The 27,036-nt window shown below is 42.4% G+C and overlaps 1 protein-coding gene across 1 annotated transcript in view; it reads right to left on the reverse strand.

The window, feature by feature from the left end:
* The window catches only part of HADH (hydroxyacyl-CoA dehydrogenase), a 45,109-nt gene extending 34,299 nt beyond the window's left edge, over nt 1-10,810 (reverse strand). Inside the window, exon 1 of the mRNA XM_021684509.1 lies at nt 10,551-10,810. Coding sequence (XP_021540184.1) covers nt 10,551-10,682 — 132 coding nt within the window. The 5' untranslated portion in view covers nt 10,683-10,810. The remainder of the gene's footprint in view (nt 1-10,550) is intronic.
* Nucleotides 10,811-27,036: the final 16,226 nt, after the last annotated feature.

The following is a 27,036-nucleotide window of genomic DNA, read 5'->3' on the forward strand; positions in this document are numbered from 1 at the left end:
AAGGATGCAGAGAAAGGGGAACCCTCTTACACTGTTGGTGGGAATGCAAACTGGTGCAGCCACTCTGGAGAACAGTATGGACGTTCCTCAAAAAGTTAAAAATAGAACTACTTCACGATCCAGCAATTGCACTACTAGGTATATACCCAAAGGACACAAAAATATAGATTCGAAGGGATATATGCACACCGATGTTTACAGCAGCATTATCAACAATAGCCAAACTATGGAAAGAGCCCAAATGTCCATCGACTGATGAACAGAAAACGATGTGGTATATATCTACAATGGAATATTATTCAGCCATAAAAAAAGAATGAAATCTTGCCATTTGCAATGACATGGATGGAGCTAGAGGATATTATGCTCAGCAAAATAAATCTGAGAAAGACAAATACCGTATGATTTCACTCATATGGAATTTAAGAAACAAAACACATGAACATGGGGTGGGGGGAAGAGAGGCAAACTAGGACACAGACTCTTAATTTCAGAGAACAAACTGAGGGTTGCTGGAGGGAGGTGGGTGGGGGCATGGGCTAGATGGGTGATGGGCATTAAAGAGGCCACTCGTGATGAGCACTGGGTGTTGTATGTAAGTGATGAATCACTAAATTCTACACCTGAAAGTTAACACTGTATGTTAACTGGAATTCAATAAAAACTTGAAAAAAAGAAGTCATGACTGTAACTTGAAACTATAACAAATTTTACGTAACTTTCAAGTTATTTTAGAATTATAAAAAATCACATTACTTTGAAAAGTACAGTAACAACAACAACAAAAAGAGCTAATAAGCACAGTCCTTTAGTCAATTACCGAGGGGGAAAGCATGCTACAAAAGTCTCTGTTACGCTGGCAAGCAGAGTAACTGTTTTCTGGCACTGGTGGTTAAGATGCCAGGCAAAAGGGGAAGTGAAGGACAAGTGCTGCGCAGTCTGAGCACCCTGTGATTTCAAAAATGAACTTATGCTTTATCTCCTCCAGCATGTGAATAGGTCTTGTACCCTTCTATCTTTGATAGAACAAAGGGGCTGCCGGCAAGGCTAGAGGCATGCAAACCCTGTATTTGTGACCATCTGTGAGGGGCACATGTGCGAGCCAGGTCAAGGACGGCCACAGACACACACGCTCAGTCCCTCCAACACAGGTTTCTTCTCTACCACACTGGGGAAACGAAGGCACCTTAGCTTCTCAACTACTGCAAGGTCAGAGATCAGCAAAAGCATTTATTGTTTACGTTTATTAGCTACAGATAATTAGCTACAACATTACTGATTTTTAGAACAGAAAGATACCCTACAGATCATTCAGTGTGGTGGCTTTCAAACTTTTTTAACCATAAAAATCCTTCTTTATAGGACTGCATACAGAAGAGCAATATGTAAAACAGAGGTCAGGGTAGGGAGGTTTGGGATTCATAGAGCCCTTAAAGTCCATCAGAGCTTTAGTGTAAAAATCTCTAATCCAGTCACATCCATTAGGATGGCTATGATACAAACAAACAAACAAAAAAAACAGAAAATAAGTGCTGGCAAAGATATGGATAAATGGGCACCTCTGCACACTGCTGATGAAAATGTAAAATGTTGCCGCTGCTATGGAATACATTATAGCAATTCCTCAAAAATGTAAAAATAATTACATATTACCCAGCAATTCTACTTCTAGGTATATACCCAGAAGAACTGAAAGCAAGGACTCTCAATAGTCCTTGTTGGTCCTATGTATACCCATATTCACAGCAGCATTATTCACAGTAACCAAAAACTGGAAGCAACCTGAGTGTCCCAAGACAGATAAATGGATAGACAGAATGTGGTATATACATTACTCCATTAAAAATATTCCAGTGAACTATTATTCCTTAAAAAGGAAGGAAATTCGGACACATGGTACAACATGGATGAACCTTGAAGATACAATATTAAGGAAAATAAGCTAGTCAGAAAAGGAAGAATACTGTAGGATTCCACTTAGGTACCTAGAACGGTCACATTCAGAGACAGGAAGTAGAACGGTGGCTTCTAAGGGCGGGGGTGGGATGGGGGGAAGCTATCATTCACTGCGTACAGAACTTCAGTGTTGCAGAGTTCTGGAGATAGATGATGGTGAGGGTTTGGCAACAATGTATATACACTTAAATGCCACTGCACTGCAGACAGGCTCCCCCCACTTTCTGGCAGTAGAACATTCCTATGAAAACGTTCGTAAGCCAAAACGGTATAAAGCAAAGATGCAATTACCATTAATTTATATGGAAAAGTTTTGAGCCTCCTCAGACCCCAAAAATAACCTCTCTTAGGCTCTTCTGATACCTTAGGACACATCTTGCCAATGGATACACAAAATAAATTGAGATAAAGCACAGGTACTCACAGACACAGTTCAAAGCCATGGTGGCTGGATGCTGAGCGTCGTTCCCAGGGAAGGAGCCGCTCGGGGTGTGCGCGGTCTCCGAAACGGCTCACTGCCAAACAAGTGCTGAATGCTATTTTGGCTTTTCACCTACTTTCACAAAAGCAAAAATCCTCCACTGGTTTCTTTCAGTTGCCAAAAACACAGACTAATGTAGATCTTTCATAAAAGCGAAATGGCATAATGCAAGCTCTTGGAAAGTGGGGCTCACCTGCATTTAAAAATGGCTAAAATGATCAATTTTATGTTACGCATATTTTACCACAATTAAAAAAAACCCAAACCTCTGTTCTAATCCAACACAGCACTTTCATTTTACTGAGGAAAGAAACGGAACCAAAGCAGAAAAACTACTCACTTAAGATCACATACATGCAGTAGTGTAAAATGTGGTTGCATAAAAGGTACTTCTGTCTACAGTACTTACTCCATCAAACTCTTCAATGGCCCCCAGTGACCAAAGAATAAACCTTCAGTTCCCACATAGGGCACTCAAAGCCCTCCAGAATGGAGACTCACCTCCTCTCCAAACACACTGCTCACTGACGCCACCACCGTGAGGCCCACAGCGTCCACATCTACTACCATCTCACCTTCTGGCCCCTGCACTGTCCACGCCTTCTCCCCAACTCCCCCTCACTAACTAAGCCTCAGTATCACACATACTAAGTAAGATCACTTCCAGACCTTACACCCCAAGATCTTCTTAGCCCCGGGCTAGGTATCCCTCCAACACTCCTGTAATAGCCCTGTGCCCACCACACTGCTATGACCATCTGTTTCAGCCTTGCCTTCCCTACTTCCCTACTGCAGGCTCCTGACAAAATGTCATTCATCTCTGGCCACTGAGCACGGAGACCCAAGCTGGCTGCGGGGCCCCCCAGGCAATACTGACTGAACACATACAGCTGGTAAGAAGGCCAAGATGAGATCAGATCTCCCGAAGGTCCTGGGTTCTTTTCATCGGTGTAGCTGAGGGGCCCCCCCGTCACAATGTGAAAATAATTATATTACCGAAGGCTCTTACTTAGAAAAGAATTTCACACGTCGCAGATGCAAAGAAACCCTACTCGTTCTTCTTGAATTATGCAACAATACCCCCCAAGTTATTCCCAACTTTCTGAGAAGGAGACGGTAGTGGAGAAACGGAACACAAAAAAGAAAGGCCTTCTGTTCCCCCTCCCATAGACATCTGTTGGTTTTATAATAAAAAGGGCTCTTCCTGGCACTTTAACTTGAGTGACCATAATTTAAGTCAACCCATTAAGAACTCTTGTTTTATATTACAGTACCTACCCACTGTAAGACCTTGAGGACAAGCAATCTGTAATGGAAACAAATTTATTTGAAGGCTATGTTCTCATAGCTCCATGACCTCCCTAGCCTTGGTGGAAGGCAGGCTTAGCCAGAGAGAAATATTTTTAGAGCCGGGTGCTTGAGAGCTGTAAAAATAGGCCAGGTGAAGAGCACACTTGTCAAAGCCCCTGAGTACTCCAGCCACAGGGCCAAGGAAACACGCCAAGCAGAAGCATACTGGTTTTACATATTTTTGCAAACATATCACCAGCTTTGAAGCAGCTTCTCCGAAGCATAACCTGAATGGCAAACGTGTGAGAACTCTGTACAGAGAGCTGTCCCGTGTGCCCCTACGCGACAGGAGGACCGCGGGGCATCAGCATTACGTTCCCTCAGAAAACTATTCTGACTTCCTTCCAATTCCCAGAATAAGTGCACTGAGTGAGCGCTCATGACACTGACTGTCCCCCAGACGTTGCTGTTCCTCTGCATCAAGGCCTGCCCTTGAGTGCGTGACTGGATCCAGGGAGGAAAAAAGGCATAAATCAGATGCGTCTCTCAGAGCTGGCAATTCTGGGTTTATGATTATCTCCGATTGTGCAATTCAACTCTGCCGTCAGCACAGGTTGTCTTCACTAACTTCGACAATCAAAAAAAAGGCATTCCGTCGAGGCTTTCAACCACCCCCGCTACCATAACCAGCTGGTTTATTCTTACAACAGTTTAATTCACTAGCTGGCTTTGTTTTTTGTTGGTTTTTTTTTTTTTTACTTAGATTTTTATATTTCAAAAAGTATTTCTAAAAAGCCAAAGAAATGTGCCTCCATTTTCAGATGAGAAGTACGTATTTCTTTGAAAATTCAATAAGCATCTGGATTTGGTAATGTAGAGAAAAGAAACTCCTCTCCCAGGACTCTCTCCTCCCATTTCCCACCAATTCCAGGAAGGAGAAGGGGTAACAGGACATGTCACTAGCATCAACAAACTCCTGGTTATATTGACCTCTCTCTCCAAGATGCTGCCATGATGAATACTTTCTGAGTAGAAGAAACAGTTACAAATCCAAACTTCTCTCTAGGAAGATTAGTATGGCAATGCCTGCTAGAATGAGTGGGGTTTTGCTGAAAAGGACCAATTAAGAGGCTCCCACAGTAATTCAAGTATCAATGCCTGGTCCAGGAATTACAATGGGGAGCACAAGGGAAAGAACACGCCTCACAGAGAAAATCCTCAGAGCCTTTTGCAGCACAGAGAAGACTCTGACCATGACCCCAGCTTCAGAGTGTATCTGGCTGGAAGAACAAGAGTGGTAATGACAGAGGGAGGAAAGTGGAGGGGACAAAGGAAAGGAACATGATGAATAACTAAGTCTTGGCAAGGGAGTCTGAGTCTATTCTTGGCAGAAAGAGGGCATCAGAGCAGCCAAAGAGAGATCACCAGTGAGTGATTCTAACTTTGAGTCTAGAGCTAAGGAGAGGTCAAGCCGTTAATCTGTCGATTCCAGATACCACAAAAGATTCCCTTGCCCATGGAGACCACACTTCTCTCCACAACACAGCAGAGGCCAGAGATGCAGGCAGAACTGTGCTTCTCTCGGCTTCGGGGGTCAAACATCTTCAAAGACAATTAAGAGGATTTAGAATTAGAGAAGTCATCACCAGATTGATCTCACAAATCTCCCGGAAAGCAACACGCACGGAACAGTGACCACTGAACATGCTAGTGAAGTCTCTTCAGCTCTTTGAGTGGTTAGCCCTCTCGGCACCGTGAGGCCAGGATCCTTGTTTGCAGATAAGGGAAGAGGCAGAGAGGGGTTAAGTGACTCACCTACGGTTCCTACAGCAAGGACAGGTAGGGCTGGGTGCCAGGCTCTGCCATACTCTGCTCACTTTCAAGTGTTAGACCACCACTCACCAGAAACTATTGCATTGTTCGTATACCCCAGGCAGACACAGGATAGAGAGCAGCGGTATAGTCTCCTGTGGGCCCAGGAGAGCTGGCAGTGAGGGGTGTGCCTAAGGCAGACATGGGGAGAAGACAGAAGTGGGAGGAAAGGAAGTTAGAAACACAAGCAACGGGCAGGTAACAGTGGGGCTGGATCTAGGACACGGCGGAGAAAACCCAAAACCCGACTGAGGTGCCATTTCTGCTCTACAGTGTCCAAACGTATTCTTTGGCATTCTTTTTTTTGCCTGTTAGCCCCCCACTTCTCCAATCTCCAGCCCCACCCCAAGTCCAATGACTAATATGCCGACAGGGGCTGGTTTTGCTGTCCCTAGTATATCATGAAGATCAGAGAAGAGCCCACTCAAGAAATGAGCAACAATGCAAGAAAGGAGGGAAGAGCTTCATGACAAATGCACCCCATGCCCTTAAGGAGGGAGTTAACACGGGAATAAAAACATTCCCTCCATAAAGAACACTTAAAAGGAGAGCTTATAGCCAGGTAACTGTGCCAGTCTCCAGCAATCCTGAAAGTTTTCCCAGGCCACTGCACTGTGTTCAAGCACAGTTCAACTGAGACGTATTCACTGTCACAGAAAAAATAATAGTAATAAAGTTAAACAATACAGAGCAATTGTGACCACTCTCCTATTCAGCAGCAGAAAATTCAGAGTTTGGGGGCAGAGAGAAGAAATGGATGACCAAATTCAGTGGCTGGGGAGGAAAAAAGCTCTCAGGTCCACTTGAGTCCTTATCAAGCATGACAAAGTAACACGTATGTTGAGGAAATATTCATCTGTAGCTCAGAATGCTCACCCCTGCCATACCCCAACTTTGTTTTAATAGTCTAAGGAACCCTCCCCAGAAGAAATGTGTACGTCTTGTTTTTTAACAAGAAAAAAATAAATAAATAAAAAGCTTTGGGTGAGAAGAATCAGGCCCCCAGCCCCTTCCAAACTTTCTCATCTCCTCAAAGAAGTATAGTGTGCTAAAAGGAAGGTTGTACCAGGAGCCCTGAGGAATCCAGCTTCTGAAATGGACATTTCCAGGGAGCCCACTGGCTCCCCACCCCCGCCCAGTAACATAACTAAACCTATGAGCTCTCTGGGTTCCTCAGATGAAAAAAAGGCAACAAACAAGTGAAGTTCAGAAAGGACTCATTCAATAAATTATAGAAATGCACAGCTAGTAACTTTTTTCCTTTTCTCCCCTCCTTTACAGAACAAAAAACAACCTGCCCCTCACTCAAGGGTCATTTAATGCTATAAGCTTCTTTGCTGGCCTAAGTATTCGGCTAAAGCTAAACTGGTGATCAGAACCATGTCAGAAGTCTGTAATGGACAAACACAAGTTAACCTTACTAAATATTAACCTGCAGCCTAAGGGATTTTTTTTTTTTAATTTAAAACAAACAAAAAAATGACAGGCAAAGTAGATGCTCTAGGAGAATACACATGTACAAATGGCCTATGCTCTGATCAAATATAATGAAGCACAAACTTCACTTACCTGAAACCGCTAAATTGCTTGAGAAACACGTTAGGCTCCCACAAAACCGATTCAAAAAAAATTTTTTTATCCTACTCAGCATGAAGTGGAACATATGGCAAAATGATACATTTTACAAAAAATTAAAATTGTAAATAGAACTACTTCAGAAAGAGTTCAGGGAAGTGAAGATAAACACATAGCTTAGACGCCAGTTTATGCTTGTGTTTCTAAGGCTTCACTGAGGATTTACCACAGGTGGGGGGAGGGTAAAAAGCGCCTTCCCTCTTTTCAGAGGTCCATGAACAAACCAACCACAGTATCAACTGGCATTTGTGTTCAAGATTAAGCAAACTGGAACAGAATCATGACCAATATTCTTCATCTAAATAATACAGTCCTACCTCTGCAGCAACAATCAGAGTTGGGAGTGGATATGAGCAAAAAAGGTCAAATGGACAAGGATTACTTCAACGAAGATAATAATTGTAAAGGCAGCTAACATTTTGTGAGCTCTTATTAGGTGCCAGACACTGTGCTAAGTGCCTGACATATGCTAATTCATTCAATCCTCTCCATACTCCTACCAGGCTAGTTATTAGTATTAGTCCTACTTTCAAAATAAGTAAACTGAGGCCAGAGGCTAAGTAAGTTTCCTATGTTAACACAGCCAGCACGTGAAGCTGAGCCAGCATAAAAATTACCCAACTCCCCATACTGAACTGGACCCATTCTATATTCAAAACACATCAACTAATTCTTCAGTGGCACTCAATCAGCAAAACGGATTTACCCAGCGCCAAAAACCGTAGGTCAAGGAGCATGAAGAATGAGGTGATACACTGCCTGGGACTGCATGCCGCAGGGCAGAATGTAAAAACAGATCAGCTAAACCACCCAAAACATCAGCGAAACCAACCAGTGGCACCCAGAGATGTTCTGCAGGAAAGCATGGTTGCCCCCCACAGGATTAGAGTTGTCACCTGAAGTGGGTGAGGCTCTTTTTAAACCCTGTTATAGGGCGCCTGGGTGGCTCAGTTGGTTAAGCGACTGCCTTCGGCTCAAGTCATGATCCTGGAGTCCCTGGATCGAGTCCTGCATCGGGCTCCCTGCTCGGCAGGGAGTCTGCTTCTCCCTCTGACCCGACCCTCCCCCCTCTCATGTGCTCTCTCTCTGTTTTTCTCTCTCAAATAAATAAATAAAATCTTTAAAAATATAAAAAATAAACCCTGTTATATAAGAATGGAACTATGTTCCTTATGAATGTCCACTACTTAGACTTCTGGTATTTTTTTTCTGAGCCCCACACCGAACGTGGGGCTCGAACTCACAACCCCGAGATCAAGAGTCCTGCTCCGCTGACCGAGCCAGCGAGGCACCCCTAGACTTCTGGTGTTTATCAACGTTCAGAATGACAATTCCATTATGTTTCCAACGAGTGCGGTAAATATTCCCCCTTAACTCTGAAAAGGCGCTCGCTCCTTGCTCCACTTACTCAGGGATTTGACCCACAAGTATGTGTTCCCACCAATGTCAGTTATTTCTCCCCACTCCTTTCTCAACTGAATGCTCCATTACCATACCCACAATTTTAGGTGCTACCTCAGTGCCTTTTCATGCAACATAACACCCCAAATTTTTCATGGTATGTAATAATGGATGCAGCATCCCAAGAACTGAGCAATCCCATTTTGTACAAAAGTTGAGGTGATGCTTTCTACATAGTTTCTAATCCTCTTCCACTGAGGTCTTCAAGGTACTGTCCATTTCCTACACTGTTATTGGAGGCTAAAGCCCTAATAACTTGTCACCAAGATGCTCTTTAAGTGTTTTTAAGCTAATACATTATTTTACACCTGCCCATAAGAAATCTCATTCTCACAGCCTTGGGAGATTCTGGTGGAGCAGGAAGAATATAAGTGCGCTCAAGCTAAGCTCTGAGTATCATGCAGTAACGTGTGGAACTTTTAGGTTAAAGGGACTTACTCCTCCTCACATGTAACAGATTACAGGAACACCATAACCTAGCAGCCAGGGTATCCATACAACAAAAAGGGCACCGTATGTCCAAAAACACGATCTCAGAAGAAAAATAATGAGACTGTAAGAAGCCAGATGGATAAAAACATTTTTAAAAATACTGATTTTAAGAGAAAATGCAATTAAATATGCGGCAAAAAAAATCTGCAGGGAGGGAGAATTAAGATATATAGTAATAATAAAGGATTTTTTTTAGAGAGAGGGAGAAAGGCGGGGAGGAGGGTCAAAGGGAGAGGGAGAAAGAATCCTGAGATCATAACCTGAGACAAAATCAAGAGTCTGACTTAACCGCCTGAACCACCCAGGCGCCCGTGTGTACTTGGTTGCAGATAGACACTGAAAAAATTAAACCTTCTTGACTGTAGCCACTGCATTCCAGTACTCCCTTAAGAAAAACTTGGTAACTGCCTCCGTCCTCAACAATACAAGTTGCAAAGGGCTGGAACGCTAAGAATAAAGTCAGCTAAGAAAATCAGTTCTCCAATATGAGCTGGAATGTAACCGCTAAAAATACATACATACATACATACATACATACAAGTATCACAGTATCCAGGTAACCAGTTACACAACTGAGTCCGTACCATAGCTCAGGTGGAACAGGACAGAGTCCTGTTCAGTGAGATGAGAGACTCTTCCTGGGCCCTCAGCCACTCTACTTCCACTCTCCCCAGAACCTAAACCGCGCTGAAACCGCGCTGTTTTCTGCAAAAAAGGGTGATAGGTCAAAGTTGCCTAGCCACCGCGCTTGCAGTTGGAGGCGTCCCAGGGCCTCACAAGCTACGATTAGGTAACCTTACAAAGTGCTACCAAAAGGATGACTATTATTATTCTTTGTAACCCACAAAGGAAACACATGTCGAGGGCGGGGAACAGAGATCATTTAGAAGAGCAGAAAACGGCTCCGACAAAGACTGTAGAATTATTAAGAAACTGATTACAAACAAAACTAACTGATCGCAGTCCAGGTCTCTGGAAGCAAATTCGGTCTAAGCCCAGCAGCAAGCGCACATGTTATTCCTCAATACTGTGCACATATAATACTATCCTCCCTGCACGGCCCGATTCCAAAGTCCATTCAGAAACACTTTCCACGGAGCCTACATAGGACCCTGCGGGAGGCTGGAATTTACAACCTCAGGCTCAATCCAAGGACATTCGTTTTTCGGGGGAGTGGAGGAGAGTCAGGCCCAGACTCGAGTCTTTTCAACTGCACGGGTGAGGGGCGGGGTGGCATTTCCCCCGGTTTCCCGCGGAGGCTGGCCTCCCGGCGGGACACCCACGCCGGTCTCGGCTGGCCAGCGCCTGCATGGAAGCGTGCGCAGCAAATCGAGCGGGGTACGCTGCCCGCCCCGCGGCTTACCTGGGCGATGCCGGCACCCATCAGCCCGCCGCCGATAACCGTCACGTGCTTGACGATGATTTTCTTCGCCGAGGCCGAGGCAGTGGACGAGGAGGACACAGAGCGCACGAACTGCCGCGTTACGAAAGCCATGCTGCAGAGACAAAGGCGGCGCCAGCGATAAGACCTAATGAGGTTATCCGCGGCGCAAGGACTAGCAGCGAGCTGACCTCTGGGGGCGGAGGCCTAGGCCGCCCCTCCGCCCCTCCGCCGCTCCGCCCCGCCCGCCCTCGCGTTCAGTGACGTCCTCGACGGCGGGGGTGGAGACTCGAGGTGCGCCCCGCCCATTGGCCCGGGCCGGCGGGGGACCGCGTTCGAACGGCCGAGCGCGGCTTCCGGGCCCACGTGGGCTGGCGCGGCTACGGCCTACAGGCGGGGAAGGGGGCGTGGTCGCGGCGGCGTGGGGGCGGAGGGAGCGCGCGGGGGCGAGGGGAGGTGGGCTCACAGCGGTTGGGGGGTGGGGCCCGGGCCCTTCCGCGGCCTAAGCCTCTCTCCGGAAAGGGCACCAGTCACTCGTGAGATGAAGTACCCGCTGTTGCCTTGTTAAATGCTCGTCCTTGATGCTTGCGCGTATGTCGGCGCTGAATACATACATGCTCTTTGGCTGTGGTGATTATTTTAATGCGATGGATATTGATTGTTTCTGCTGAAACGGAAGGAAGCAAACTGCTCACACCCAAAACAAATGGCTAAGGACCCACGAGTTCCAGTGCAGAGAAGAGGCCCACGGGAGGGAAAGGGGGTTGACCTTTAGTTGCCCATTTCAGCGTCAGACATCTATCAATGCAGGGAAGTGGACGGTTGAAGGTCAAAAAGCAACCATTGTAAAGTAACACATAGAAAGCATTTGAAAAGAATGTCTTTCCAAATAATGGAAGATTTGGATACCAATTAGGTCAAACTTCTCATTCATGTGAATAATTTCTGGTTACTGTGCTTTAGTAATATAGAATCTTTATTATTTTTGAATACACAATAAGAACCCACAAACACACCATCCAAACAAAAGTCAGCCTCTCCTATCAGAAGTAACCCACATAGCGAATCCTGTGTTCACCATTCCTTTGCTTTGATCTCATTTTTATATCTAATTCTGTAAAATTATGGGAGAAGCGCTGTTGCTCAGCGCTCTGTTAGGATTGGAACAATACTAGGATCACTACTGGTTAAGGAGACAGTGTTACATCCAAGTAACTGAAGTCCACTGAGTTCCAGAATGTAACAAATGCAGAAGCCAATGGGACTAGAAGTGGAAAAGAAAGATTACACAGAGAAACCTAGTAGAACAATGAAGAAGAGAGAATTCTAGGCAGAGGAAGCAGCGCATGCTAAAGCAGAAACAGAAGAAAATATTGCCAGGGGAAAACAGAGGAATTAGGTGTGGCTAGAAGTGAGGGTAGGATGGTAGATTAGGAGGATGCATGGATGATTCTTGACGTGGATTTTAACTTTTGGTTCTCATTTAACAAGTGTCTAATGCAAGGCCAGACATCCAAACATACTCTAATTAGCGTTGTCACAATAAACACTTTTTAGTGAAAATCTGTGTAATGTAAAACAGTGCCCAAGGATACTACATTTTCAGATCTGTGATCTGTTTTTCTCTGAAAAGAATAACCACTGCCATGTTTTTAGTGGCTCTCAAATCTGAGGCTGTCTGTATTATCTAAAGGTGGGATGTAAAGAAACGAGCACAGCAGTGGGCATTGGGAATGCTGGCTCTGTCGCTTGTGTGCAATATGACCCTTGCAACACTTCCTCTCCCTGGGCTCCAGCATCCTTGTCTATCAAAAGAAATGGCTGGATACCTTTCCAGCTGTTCCATGCTAAGACTCTACCCCCAGTTCTTGACGTGGGAAACAAAGGCAGAAGAGAAGTTATTAAATTTCCCTACTACTTACAGCACATGGACAAGTCCTTGACAGAGGCAGAGTGACATTCCTCTAGGAACTCAACTGCCTCCATGTTAATACTTTGCTCAGGGCAAAAGGCAAATTTAGCCGGACCCCAGGGTCCTGTAAGTCTACTTTAACATATAAAAATTCTTTTAGAAATTTCCTTTATCTCGGGGCACCTGGGTGGCTCAGTTGGTTAAGCGACTGCCTTCGGCTCAGGTCATGATCTCAGGGTCCTGGGATAGAGCCCTGCATCAGGCTCCCTGCTCGGCGGGAAGCCTGCTTCTCCCTTTCCCACTCCCCCTGCTTGTATTCCCTCTCTCACTGTCTCTCTCTCTGTCAAATAAATAAATAAAATCTTAAAAAAAAAAAAGAAATGTCCTTTATCTTTAAATCCCCCAAGATACATGTTGGCAATCGTCTCCCAAGCCTATGGCCCACCGATATGCATCTGAAGGGTCTCATGACTAAGGTTTTATTAGATGGTAAAAAATGACCTTTTCTCAACAATAGCTAGCCCCCTCAAAGTCCTGGGAACCTTGCTTCCATAGTGCCCTAGAGACTTACACTATCCCTAATCCCCTCCCAGCTTGAAAGTATATAATGGGCCACTCCTCATGACCCCATTGCAGCCCTTTCTGCCCACGGGTCCTGTCCCCGTGCTTTAATAAAATCACCTTTTTGCACCAAAGATGTCTCAAGAATTTTTTCTTGGTCATCAGCTTTGAACCCTAACATCTTTCCCACATTTTTCTGAGGCTGGAGGGACACCCCACCTGCCCCTCCACTCCAGCCCAGTCCTGATCAAATGACAGTTACAATAGAATCATTCTTCTCTTACCAAGACTGCAAGTCTTTTCCCAAGTGTGTGGCCTTGGCCTTTCAGGCATCCAGTAATGTGGTCTCTGACTGGCACCTTCACCCTGTTCTTGGGGTCCTGCTTCATTTCTTTCTACAGAAAGAGAGGGGATACTGGGAAGCATGACTGAACCAACTCAGAGACAGCAAAGGGAAGGACTGCCACAGAGAACGGAGTAAGTGATGACTGCTTTTGTCTCATAAATGGATCATTGTAATTCTTAAAAAATACATATCAAAGAAGCATTATTTGAAAATATACATGGTGGAGGGCCTGAAGAGTGGCAGAAGCAGGGAGTAGAGTAGGTCCTTCACCTCCAACAAGGCAGCAATGGACAAAAAATATCAAAGCCTTCCCAGCTGCCCTGCTTTACAAAGTAGGTACGTGGAGAGAGAGCTGAGCTGACACTTGGACTTCACATTGTCATACGATAGACACATTGCCCCAAGGACAGGGTGCATTAATAATCAGGAGCATTCATGGGGGCAGGATTCATGGAGTAAGTTAGACTTTTCCTTATAATTGTGGGAAATTCATGATTTCTGGCTTACTGGGGGAAAGAGTGAAAAATTACAGCTGCTTCTCCTGTTTTGTTGAGCAATTTCTAGGTTTCATATGGTAGAAGACCAGAACCTGTGCCTGCTTAGGGTGGCACAAGAACAAAGCCTGGAAAGTTCAACCGAAGGTTTACCAACTGCAAAACTAATGAGGGTTCACAGTGCCACACTTGTCAGCACGGCTTTCAAGGAAATAATCATCCAATTCACATCATTAAGACATGGCTAGTTTGTTTCTATATACTGCTGAGAGATGCTCTCAGAATGACTTCTAAAACACACAAGACAAATGTCTAGCAACATTGAACAAATTTACAAATAATTTTACCCTCTTGGGGCACCTGGGTGGCTCAGTCGTTAAGCTCTGTCTTCGGCTCAGGTCATGATCCCAGGGTCCTGGGATCGAGCCCCGCGTCGGGCTCCCTACTCAGCGCGGAGCCTGCTTCTCCCTCTGCCTGCCACTCCCCCTGCTTGTGTTCCTGCTCTCTCTCTCTCTGTCAAATAAATAAAATCTTAAAAAAAAAAATAATTTTACCATCTTGAGATTTTAGGGGGAAGAAAGTATCCTGGCAGACTTCAAATATGTGTCTTGGCTTTTGCCATGCTAGCAGTCATTCATCCCAGAACAGCTGCTCTCTCCATTTCCCCTCTACTTGGAAAATTCATTAAATCCTCACAATAACCCTTTTTGGTAGGTACTAAGGGTACCCTTTCTTTAAAGATAAGGAAACCGAGGTGCAGAGAGGTTTAGTAACTTAGTCAATGTCACACAGCTAATAAATGGCACAGGGAGAATTCGAACCCATGATAGTCTGTTTTCAGGACTCATGTTCTTGACCGCTATGCTGTTTGCCTCTCTTCATAACAACCCTAAGACTACCACTGCCGTCCTCCTCTAAGGCTGAAGAAGCCAAGATGCTGAACGGTCAAATTGTTTATTAAATGTAATTCTCCTAATTAACAGGTCAGGCTCAGTTTTGAACCCATTCTGACCTCAAGACACTTTTCATAATTCCATCTGTCTTAGACAGTGCCCTGATGCTAGATCACTGTGCTCCCCTCCTTTTAAAAACTTTATCCACATAACAAAACAAAAACAAAAAAAACCCTTTATCCACAGGATAAAGACCAAACTTCTAAGTCCTAGCCCCAACATTCTAAATTCATCTATTCCTTCACAAGTACCCTGAATTTGAGCCATAAAGAACCAAAGTTACTTTTCCCAGCTTCTAAATTATCTCTCAAAAAGATCCCAATTGCCAGTTCATTTATAAATGAGTTCAAGGCTAAAACACTTTTTTACTAACTATAATTCTCAGACATTTTCAGAGTTAGAGTTAACAAGGCTGACAGTGACTCCTTGTTTATCTTTAAAAGTAAAATGATTGATTTTAGAAATAACAACTAAGTTCTTCAGTGCTTTATGTGATCAAGAAACATCTGATTCTAGGTGCTGGAAAAGAGGTGACTGGAATGTGGTCTCTGTCTTTCAAGGGCTCATATTATAGTAGGAGAAACAAATATGGAAGTGAGTCATGACAGCAGGGTTGTAACTGCTCTCCCCAGGGGAATGCAAGGGACTGTAGAGGAGGTTAGCTTGGGGGTAGGTAGCAAAGTGTTTGTGGGGTGTCACGGGGTACCAGCTAACACACTTAGTAAATGCTCAATTTGCTAGACTCTTCGCTAACGACGTGTTTCTGCCCTTTACCAGGGTGCTAAACTACTTCATCATGATGGAGATATTACAGCAGAGTAGTCAGGATGAGTAGGAGGTTAGCAAGCAGCAGAAGAGTTATAAGGACATTCCAGAGAGAGAAAAATGTATCTGTAGGTTGTGAAGGAACACAGAAAAGAAAGTGGTCTGGAAATAAAATTAATATAGAATAACCGTAAAGATGAGATTGGAAGGTGGCAGGGGCCAGATCAGGGTGGAAATTTTTATGAGAGTCGTGGTCACAATTACATTTAATTTTTTTTCAATTTTTATTTAGAAATAATTGCAAACTCATAGAAATAATTGCAAACTCTTAGAAAAATTGCAAGAATAAGAATAATGCAAAGAAACCCATATACCTATATTTACCTATTGTTAATATTTTATACATTTGCTTCATCATTTTTTTTTATTAGAGAGAGAGAGAAAGCAAGGGACAGACGGAGAGGGAGAGAGAGAGAGAATCCCAGGCAGGCTCCATGCTCCCCACAGAGCCCAAAGTGGGGCTCAATCCCACGACTCCTAGATCACAACCCAAGCCAAAATCAAGAGTCCCACACCCAACCGACTGAGCCACCCAGGTGCCCCTGCTTTATCATTTTTTTATCTTATCTATTTTCTATGTTTACCTCTCTACATATCTATATCTATCCAAAATATTTAAAATATGTATAATATGTAGAGAGAGATATATAATTTCTGAGCCATTTGTGGGTAAGTTACACATATCATGGTTCTTCATCTAGTATTTCAGTGTATATTTCCTAAGAATTGGGTGGTTCTCTTACATAACCATAGTACAGTTATTAACATTGGTAAATTTAATATTGTTACAACATTTCTAATTGATCACCTGTATTTCAATTTAGTTAACTGATCCAATAATATCATTCACAGATTTTTTTTCCTTCTAGTACTGAATCCAGTCTAGGATCAGGTATGGCATTTAGTTTCATATCTCTATCTCTCTTTAAATAACAGATTTATTGAGGGTTTAGTTAATTTGTTTTTATTTTTATGTTTAGGCACTGGCTTTGCCATGAACATTGTGTTTGTGTACAAGAAAACTATATAAAGGACTTAAATACCTTTGGAGAGATCTTTCAAAAACTACAATAATGGACAACTCACCACACAGCCTTTGCATGTCAGGTGGGAAGAGAGTTGCTAAACAAATTCAGACTGGAAAAAAATACAATGAGGACAAATGCTCCCAGACAACATGATGGGAGAAGAACAGAATTTAGTGTCATCTTTTAGAATTAGAAATGCCAAATTGGTACATTCCTTGTGGAAAACTTTGTTTTAAATGAAGCACACATAGTACATAAAGTCTGAGTAGTAAGACTGAATAAGAAGAAACTATAGAATATACAACCTTCAATAACATTCTTACAGTTGTTACATTTGTAATTTAATCATAAAAACATTTGAGATTTACAAACCACATTCTTCTAGTCTGTTTGATTTGACATTCTGAAATTCCTTAGACTATTTTGTGAATATATTTGTACCCTTTGTCAATTTTTCTTTGAAATAAAACTGCAACTAGATTTGAACCATCCTTGCAAGATGTATTTTGCATTATGAATACGTTCACGTGATATGTCTGAGACTTGCTTCACAATAAATCAATGCAGAATGGGGATGATGGAAAGTGGGTTGGGTGTAGATGAAGCAAGATTTGTGCTTAACTTCTGTAGGTATTGTCCATAATACAAAAATAAAAAGAGGGAAACTGCATATGGTAATGAAATGTGTTCAATTTAGGTCACTACTTTTATTTGCTTGCATTGTGAAACATGGTTTTAAAAATTTCATCTTGGTTCCTAGATAAAATCATTTCAATTATCCTTTATTTCAAATACAATGTTTGGCCTAAATGTTAAAAATATTTTATCATAGTGGGGTGCCTGGGTGGCTCAGTTATTAAGCGTCTGCCTTCAGCTCAGGTCATGATCCCAGGGTCCTGGGATGGAGCCCCGCATCGGGCTCCCTGCTCAGCAGGAAGCCTGCTTCTCCCTCTCCCACTCCCCCTGCTTGTGTTCCCTCTCTCGCTGTCTCTCACTGTGTAAAGTAAATCTTTAAAAAAATATTTTATCATACGGATTATTTATTATAAAAAAAAACATGGTTTGCATCCTTGTTTTTAGACTCCTCTTCAATGAAATACCATTGAGTCAATTTGTTACGTTCCTATTATATTTCAGGTTATCATGCTAGTTGTTGCAAAGGATATTTATTTCACATATCACACAGTTCAAGTGTTTAGTTCAGTGACTTTTACCAAATGGTGCAACCATCATCATAAATCAGTTTTAAAACATTTTCATCCCCCCAGTAAGATCCCTAATGCCCTTTTAAAGTTAATCCTCATTCCTACTCCCAGCCCCAGGCAATCACCCATCTACCTTCTGTTCATATATATTTACCTTTTACAAAACACTTCATATAAATGGAATCATTTAATACATTGTTTCAGCAAAATGTTTTTTAACTGTGCTTTATCTGTGGTATACCATGTGTCGGTGGTTTGTTCCTTTTCATTACTGAATAGTATTTCACTGTATGGATCTACCATATTTTGTCTATTCATTCACCAGTTAATAGACATTTAGGTTGCTTCCAGTTTGGGGCTATGATGAATCATGCTGATAGGAAAATTCTCTTTCTTTGTTTTCTTTTCTCTTTCAGAGATACCTGGGGATAGAATTGCTGAGAAGTAAGGTAGTTTTATGTTTAATTTTTTGAAAAGCCACAAAACTGGGGGCGCCTGGGTGGCTCAGTCATTGGGTGTCTGCCTTTGGCTTAGGTTATGATCCCAGGGTCCTGGGATGGAGCCCCGCATTGGGCTCCCTGCTCAGAGGGAAGCCTGCTTCTCCCTCTCCCACTCCCTCTGTTTGTGTCCCCTCTCTCACTGTCTCTCTCTGTGTCAAATAAATAAAATCTTAAAAAGAAAAACAAAAGAAAAGCCGCAAAACTGTTTCCAAAGTGATGGTAACATTTCATATAACCACCATCGATATACAGTGCTTTCATTTCTCCACATCTTCACCAATATGTGTTATTTTCTGTCGATTTATTATAGTCTATATTTTTTCTTATTTCTCATTCTAGTGTGAAATGGTATCTCCAAGGTTTTATTTTGGATTTCCCTAATGTTAAACATCTTTTCACGTGCTTATTAGCCATTTATGTATATTCTTTTTAAAAATGTCTGTTTACATCTTTTATCCACTTTTATCCACTTTTTCATTGGTTTTATTATCAGTTTGGACTCACAAATTACTAATCTTTCCAAAGGTGTATAATTCATTACTGGATTTAATTATTTTGAGGTTCAAATTATTCCAGATTGGGCCAGTGGGAACCTCTTCAAGATGGCTCCTTGAGACATTCGCCCATTCTTTTCTCAACAACTCCTAACTTTTTGGCATAACAAGGCTCATTTTGTACCTACACTGCCCTAGTTCCAGAAACAGTCATTTTGTGATGAGCCCCAGTTCCTTTTAATGGGAATGATATTGGAGACCAAGGTCTGGGTGCAACTACACTTTGAAGAGATTAGTCTGGAAGCTGTCTGAAGGGTGTATTTGTTCTCTATTGCTATGTGATAAATTATCTTAAAACTTAGTGGCTAAAATTAAATGGTTTCATGGTGTTTGTGGATCAGAGAGTCAGGAGCAGTTTAGCTGGGTGGCTCTAGCTAACGATTTTTCAGGAGGTTATGTCAAGATGTCATGTAAGGCTACAGTCATCTAAAGGCCTGACTGGAGCAGGAATGTCTGTTTCCAAGATGGCTCACTTACATGGCTATTGGCAGGATGGGCCAGATTCTTGCTATTAGTAGGAGGCCTCGGTTCCCTGCTTGTGTGTCCTGACAACATGGCAGCTGGCTTCTCCTGGAACAAGTGATCCGAAAGAGAGCAAAGCAGAAGCCACAACGCTTTTTATGACCTAGCTTCAAAAGCTGCACCCCAATAGCCTAGTGGTCACATGAGCCAGCCATATTCAATGTGGAAGGGAACTACAGAAAGAATCAATAAGGGAGACCACACAACCTCAAGGTCATAAGGACACTTTTTTTCTATGTTACTTTGAGATTTCTTGTATTACTTTTCACATCCAGGCCTACCACCCTCTAGATTGTTTTCTATATGTGGTGTGCGACAAGGAGTCATGGCTCATTTATTTCCGTATGTTGATATTCAACGGATGCAACACCAGTTATGGAAAATTCCACCCGTTCCCCCACCGTATTACAGTGGCATCTTTGTCACAGTTCAGGTGCCTTCATGTGTGTGAGGCTGCTTCACTGGTCTGTTTGACTTTGTGCTGATCCCACACTGTCTTGCTTACTGTAGCTTTATGAGGAGATTTGACATCTTGGTATCATGATCGTTTTGGCTATTCTGGCCCTTTGCTTTTACAAATACATTTATTATTATTATATTTATTTATTTGTTTGTTTGTTTGTTTATTTTTAGCTTTTGCCACCTTTTGCAAGTACGGATGCTCAGGCCCAACCCTGGTAAGATTCTGATTTAACTGGTCTGGGGTGGAGCCTCTTCATCAGCATTTTTATCAAACTCCCCAGGTGAGTCTCAAATACTGCCAGAGTTAAGACTCACTGATCTAGTTGAACTTTCTTCTGTGACAGCAGGAAAAATCGAGGCCCAAAGAAGTTAAATGCTTACCAACAGTTACACAGAGAAGGTAATTGCAGAATCAAGGCTCCAACCCAGGTGCTATCTTCCAGTTCAGTCCTCTCTCCACCACCTATAGTTATTCCTGGATATGCCCAGCAGATGAGCAGCAGAAAGCAGGGGGGTGGGCGAATATTAGGTTAATAGCTCATGGACACAGCCAAGATGCTCAGCATCTTATCCCACTGTAAGAGTGCGGTAAGAAAGCTGTGCAGAGTCCTGAGAGATCCTCTCTCTACATCTTTGACAAATGAGGAAACTAAGGCCCAGAGAGGTCATATGGTCAGTCCCTGGCAGGGACACTGGTGTCTGAAGTGTGTCATGCCTCTAGTCCCATCCTCACTTTCCCACTATGTTTGGCTTTCTACCCAGGTACGCTCACTCTCACCACCAGCTTTAGCTCTGGTCCCTTAGAAGTTTTTGTCCACAACTTACCTCTACATACGTCATGGGATGATTCCTGAAAGAAGCAAAGGCTTATTGTTTCCTATACAATTACATGTCTTATTAACAGAGCAGAAAGAACTTACACTCATGTGGCTAAATGGTATTAAGCTAATCTCAGGCCCCCAGAGAAATTATCTTTAATTTAGTTTAACTCTTGTCTTCAAGATTTTTAATGCAAAGATCTTTATTTCCCCACAATGGGGCAGCAAAGAGCTTTTTCAATACACAGTTAAGAGCGTGTTGAAAATCTAATAGTGGCAGTACTTTTTATTTTTAAAGAAACTTCCTTAAGCTCTTTTTTTTCCTTAAGTGCACAGGCAAGGAATTACAAGCATAGCATTTCATTTAGACCAAATTATTCTTAAAGTTTTTACCAGAGATTGGCATATACTAGCCATTGAAGATAATCTTTAAATAAGAGAATAGCTTAAAATAGATGAATATTTTAAAACAATACCATTTAGGGGCACCTGGGTGGCTGAGTTGGTTAAGCGTCTGCCTTCAGCTCAGGTCATGATCCCAGGGTCCTGGGATGGAGCCCAACATTGGGCTCCCTGCTGAACGGGGAGCCTGCTTCTCCCTTTCCCTCTGCCCCTCCCCCTGCTCGTGCTCTCTCTCTCTCTCTCTCAAATAAATAAAATCTTTTAAAAAATACCATTTAGGGGCGCCTGGGTGGCTCAGTAGGTTAAGCGGCTGCCTTCGGCTTGGGTCATGATTCCAGGGTCCTGGGATCGAGCCCCATGTCGGGCTCGCTGCTCAGCAGGGAGTCTGCTTCTCCCTCTGCCTCTGCCTCTGCCTCTCCCCCTGCTTAGGCTCTCTCTCTGTCAAATAAAGAAATAAAATTAAAAAAAAAAACCATTTAACTTAGGTGCTTGAAACTATAGGAAATAGGAACCCCTACCTTTGATGTTTTAGGTAAGCCCTTAAAATCTGGCATCTTGCTCTCAATTTTCCTTGACCATATGGTAGAATCAGACCAGGCATCCAAACATGTGGGTTCTGATTCTGGATCTAAGAGTCCTTGGGCTGGTCATTTCACTACTGATATTTCCATCTCCTCATCTATTAGGAGACTAAATTAAATCATCTCTAAGCCTCCTTTTAGCTCTAATGTTCTGTCATATAAAAACCCTAGCCTATCATCATTTTAGACTAAAGAAGTTTCAATTAAAAATGCTCAGTATGGGGCACCTGGGTGGCTCAGTCGGTTAAGCGTCTGCCTTCGGCTCAGGTCATGATCCCAGGGTCCTGGGATCGAGTCCCGCATTGGGCTCCCTGCTCCTTGGGAGCCTGCTTCTCCCTCTGCCTCTCTCTCTCTCTCATGAATAAATAAATAAAATCTTTAAAAAAAAATGCTCAGTATGCTTTCAGAGCTACAAAAGCTTTCATTTTACAGATGAATATTAAAATATCTTGAACCAAACAGGCTTAATGCTGTAAGAAATCACAATCATAACTCAATTGATTACACGTGAGCAATTCGTAATCTGGTACGTATTATTCATTCATTTACTTTTAAAGGAAAAGACGTGCATTACAGAAAAGTTGAGAAACATAGAAGAGTTGAGAGCAAAACAAAACCGTAATTTTACTATCCAAAGTTCTGTCAGTCTATAATTCTAGAAGACGGGATCATAGTGTATTTAGATTTTCATCTTCCTTTTAAAATTATATTGCAATATTGTGAACCCTTCTGATGCCATTAAAGGTTATTAAGAATAATATTTGTTAGATAACACTCCATTATTCCACCCTTGCCCTATTCTGATTATTCTTAACACAGTAGCCGGAGAGAATCCATTCAACTGAAAGTCACATCATGTTCCTTCTCTATTCAAAACCCTCTATGGCTTCCATCTCACTCAGATTGAGCCATTGTCTCTGTCATCTGTCCTCTCTTCCAACTTTATGATTTCCTCTCCTACTACCATTCTTTCTTGTTCACTCTGCTCCAGATGTTCTGTTCCTCCAACATTTCAGACACATCCCTGCAATGAGGCTTGTGGACTTGCTGTTCCTTCTGCCTAGATGTCTGCCTAGATGTTTGCTCTTTGCTTCCCCTGGGTCTTAACTCAAAAATATCAGCTTCCCAGGGGCGCCTGGGTAGCTCAGTTGGTTAAGCTACTGCCTTCAGCTCAGGTCATGATCCTGGAGTCCCTGGATCGAGTCCCGCATCGGGCTCCCTGCTCGGCGGGGAGTCTGCTTCTCCCTCTAACCTTCCTCCCTCTCATGTGCTCTCTCTTTCTCATTCTCTCTCTCTCAAATAAATAAATAAATAAAAATCTTTAAAAAAAAATACATCAGCTTCCCAGTGAAGCTTTCTCTGTCCTCTGTACCTAAAAATGCAACCTCCCCCTGGTTTTTGCCTCCCTTCCCTGGTTTTATTTTGGTCTTTAACATTTATGACTAATATGCTACACATTTTATATATCTTATTCACTGTCATGTTTTCCTCTTTTGGAAATTAAGCTCTTTCATGTCAGAGATCTTTGTTTTGGTTGCTTCTATGCCCCAACATCTAGAAGGGGTCTCATAATTATTTCATGTGTGAATGAGTATGGCTATTACATTGCCCATAGTGTTGAGCATTTGGATTGCTTGTCTTTTCTTTCCTTTTCTCTTTTGCTATCAAGTATATCACTGCAATGAATAATGAATAACTTATCCAAAACTGTTTTTATCTCTCAATATTACCCATAGTTATATCTTAGAAGTAGAACTGATTGAGCCAAATGGGATGAACACTTACTTAAGAAAACTTCTGGGAGGAATGAGTTTTGATTTACAGAAGAGTTGCAAAGATAGTGCAGAGAGTTCATGCATTCCCTTCATCCAGCTTCCCCTACTTTTGACATCTTGCATAACCATAGTACACTTGTCAAAAATGAAGACATTAACACTGAAGACAATGCTATGAACTAAACTCCAGACTTCACTGGGATTCTCAGGTTTATCTGTTAATGTGGTATTCTATTCCAGAATCCAATGTAGGATACTACTCTGCATTTAGGAACAAATACTTTAAAAACTTTCATGCATATTAGATTTTCTCCAGAAATGTAGCTTCAGTCTAATTGCCAACAGCAGTATATGAATGCTTCTCTCTTATCAATATTTGGTATTTTCCTTTTAAGATGTATCTTTAAAATTTGATGGGTAAAAAATGGTATCTTATTACTATTTTAGTTGCATTTTCAATGAATTTAAACATTCTTTCATATATTGGCCATTTGTATTTTCAAAATTCTGTGTGTCTTTCACCTATTTTTATTTATTTTTTTAGTAGGCTCCATGCCCAATGTGGGGCTTGAACTCCCAACCCTGAGATCAAGAGTCCCATGCTCTATCCACCAACCCAGCCAGGAAGTCCCTCCGTATTTTTAAAACTGGGTATTCCACTCACTGAATTATAAGCACTCTCTATATTAGGAATATTAAATTTTTGTCAAGACTGATATAATTATTTTTCATGATTTGCCAACCGTCATTTTAGAACACGGGAGTTTTCTGTTTTTATGTCATCAAATCTACTCTGCTTTATATTTGTGATTGAATGTATTTTTTATGCTTAGAAAAGTAGCTCCCATTCCCATATCAAATGTTTCATAGATAGATACTTACATACATAGAATATACATACATACAATATTATTTCTATTTTTTAGACCTAACTCTTAGATTTGGGTATATGAAAAGAGAGAAAATGTGTTTTTTTTTAATTTTTATGTTATCAGCCTCCTTTGAGCTGTTCTCATTTTTTAAAAAGAATTTATTAATTTATTTGAGGGGGCAGGGAGTGAGCACAAGCAGGGGGAGCAGCAGGCAGAAAGAGACGCAGGCTCCCCGCTGAGCAGGGAACCCGACGCAGGACTCAATCCCAGGACCCTGGGATCATGACCTGAGCTGAAGTTAGACCCTTAACCAACTGAGCCACCCAGGTGCCCCTAGTAATTCCTTATTTTAAAGATAGTATTGAACCAGAAATAAAAAGCTCATCTATATGGTCAAATAATTTTCGACAAGGGTACCAAGATCATTCGACAGGGAAAAGATAGTCTCTTCAACAAACAGTGCTGGGGAAACCGTAACCACATGCAAAAAAATGAAGTTAGACCTTACCTTACACCACATACAAAAATCGGCTCAAAATGGATCAAAGACCTAAACAAAAAAGCTGAAACTCTAACATTCTTGGAAGAAAACGGGGAAAGTTTTGTGACATTGGATATGACAACTATTTCTTGATAGGACACGAAAGGTACGGGCAACAAAAGAAAAAATAGACACATTGGACTTCATGAAAATTAAAAACTTGTGCATCAAGTGTTTTAAACTGGCAGGAGGTGGAGCAGATTGTAGGAGGTGAGGGTTTAAATAAACGGAGTAACCATAAATAGTGAGGAGGGCTTGGAGGAACTGGGTGATGAGATTAGGGAGCGTGGTGAGGGCTGCTAGAACCGAAATACCAGACCGGCTGTCCTATAAGTAACAGAACAGTTCTGGAGGCTGGAAGTCCAAAATCAGGGTAGAGTCGGGATCTGCTGAGAGCCTACTTCCTGGCTCTCGGTCGGCTGTCTTCATGTTGCTCCTCACATGGGGGAGGGACAAGGGAGCTCTCAGGAGCCTCTTTCGTAAGGACACTAATCCCTTCCCGAGGGCTCCACCATCATGACCTAGTCACCATCTCAAGGTCCCACTCCAAACACCATCACATCAGGATTAGGTTTGAATATGAGAATTTAGGGGGGACACAAACATTTAGTCCATAGCAGGGAGTTCTCCAGAAAGGCCACTTTAGATAGGAGGTGACCTCTGAGCTATGAGGAAGCAGGAGGAAGAGTGGGACAAGGAAAAAGCCGGCAGGGGGCTCATCTGTAGGCAAAATCCACAGGTTGAGGTATTTAACAAACTCCTCTCCCAGAGCTGAGAAGTGTGAGAGAGTACTCAATACTTTGCCAAAATGGGCTCATGTAGATTCATCCCTCCCTCAAATAACGCTGGATTGGGGCGTGGGAAATCAGAAACCTGAGCTGGGACGGTCCTGAGAGTAACTGTGCTCTGAGGGGATATTTTAAAAGAATTATTCTCCAGTTTAAAGCCATGTTTCTGTTACATTGTGACCGTCTCTCTCTTTGGAGGTCTGCTCCCTCCTCCATTTCCTAACTCGGCTTGTAGTTTAAAAAAAATTTTTGTTTAGCAGTTAAAACAAGAAACAAAAAACCAGACGATACTATTTCAGTTAAAACTGAAAGTTTAATAAAAGCACCAAAAATTATGCTAAAGATGAGGATTAAAAATTAGGCATTAGGAAGATATATAAAACAAAGTATTATGATTTTTACACTTCAAATAAATCATAAGGTACAAAATCATAAAATGCCAACATATACAAGGACGGCATTAACAGTCCTTTCAGTGATTTACCATATAAAGATGTTTTTAAAGTGCTACAGTCTGAGGCATTATATTGAAGAGTTTAATGAACATCTGATTTCAACAGAATCTCACAGAACAGGTTTGTTTGTTTTTTTCAGGCAAGCTACACAAACTGCTCGGTTAGGAATGTTGAAAATGTATGTATAAATTAAGGAGTAATAAACTTGCTAATGCCAAATTATTAGGGCGATGCAAAAACATATAAAATTCCAGCTGAGGAACAAACTGTCCTGCTCAAGGTACAGTGTAACCACACACCATCATCTCATCACAAATCTAGACAACCACTCCATTTGCTCACAATTCCTGGGCAGTTAGTTTATTTGGTTTGGTTTTCTGTTTTTGTTTTTTTTTTAGTTGACGAAAGTCCTCAAGGCACCTAGAGATCTGCCTGTACCTCATCCATCTGCACTGAAAACGCCCAGTAGACTCCCATGGGATCAGGTGACAGCAATACAGGGCAGTGGTAAGGAGAGAACTCTCCAGTCACGAGGACTGGTAGGTCTGAAATGAACAACGGGACCTTCTAACTAGGTACCTTCACTTCTCTGACGCTCAGCTCTGTCAGCTACAAATAATGTCTTCTTAATAGAGTTTCTGTAAGAATGATGTAGGCATACAAGGCAAGCACTAAGTATGGTGCCCGCAGGAGGGAAGGCTCCAAACTGTGGGTGCACATCTTATTATCGTGGTTACTTCTCTATCAGGAGCACTATGGGAGAATCCAGGAGAGGGCTGGTCATTCTTTGGAGCATGCCCTCATTGGGGGAAATACTGGCAGAGTAGTAGGCAGGATTATTCCTCTGGGTACAGGTCTGCTCAGACACAGCATC

This window comes from Neomonachus schauinslandi, chromosome 2, assembly GCF_002201575.2.
Source record: "Neomonachus schauinslandi chromosome 2, ASM220157v2, whole genome shotgun sequence".
Lineage (NCBI taxonomy): Eukaryota > Metazoa > Chordata > Mammalia > Carnivora > Phocidae > Neomonachus > Neomonachus schauinslandi.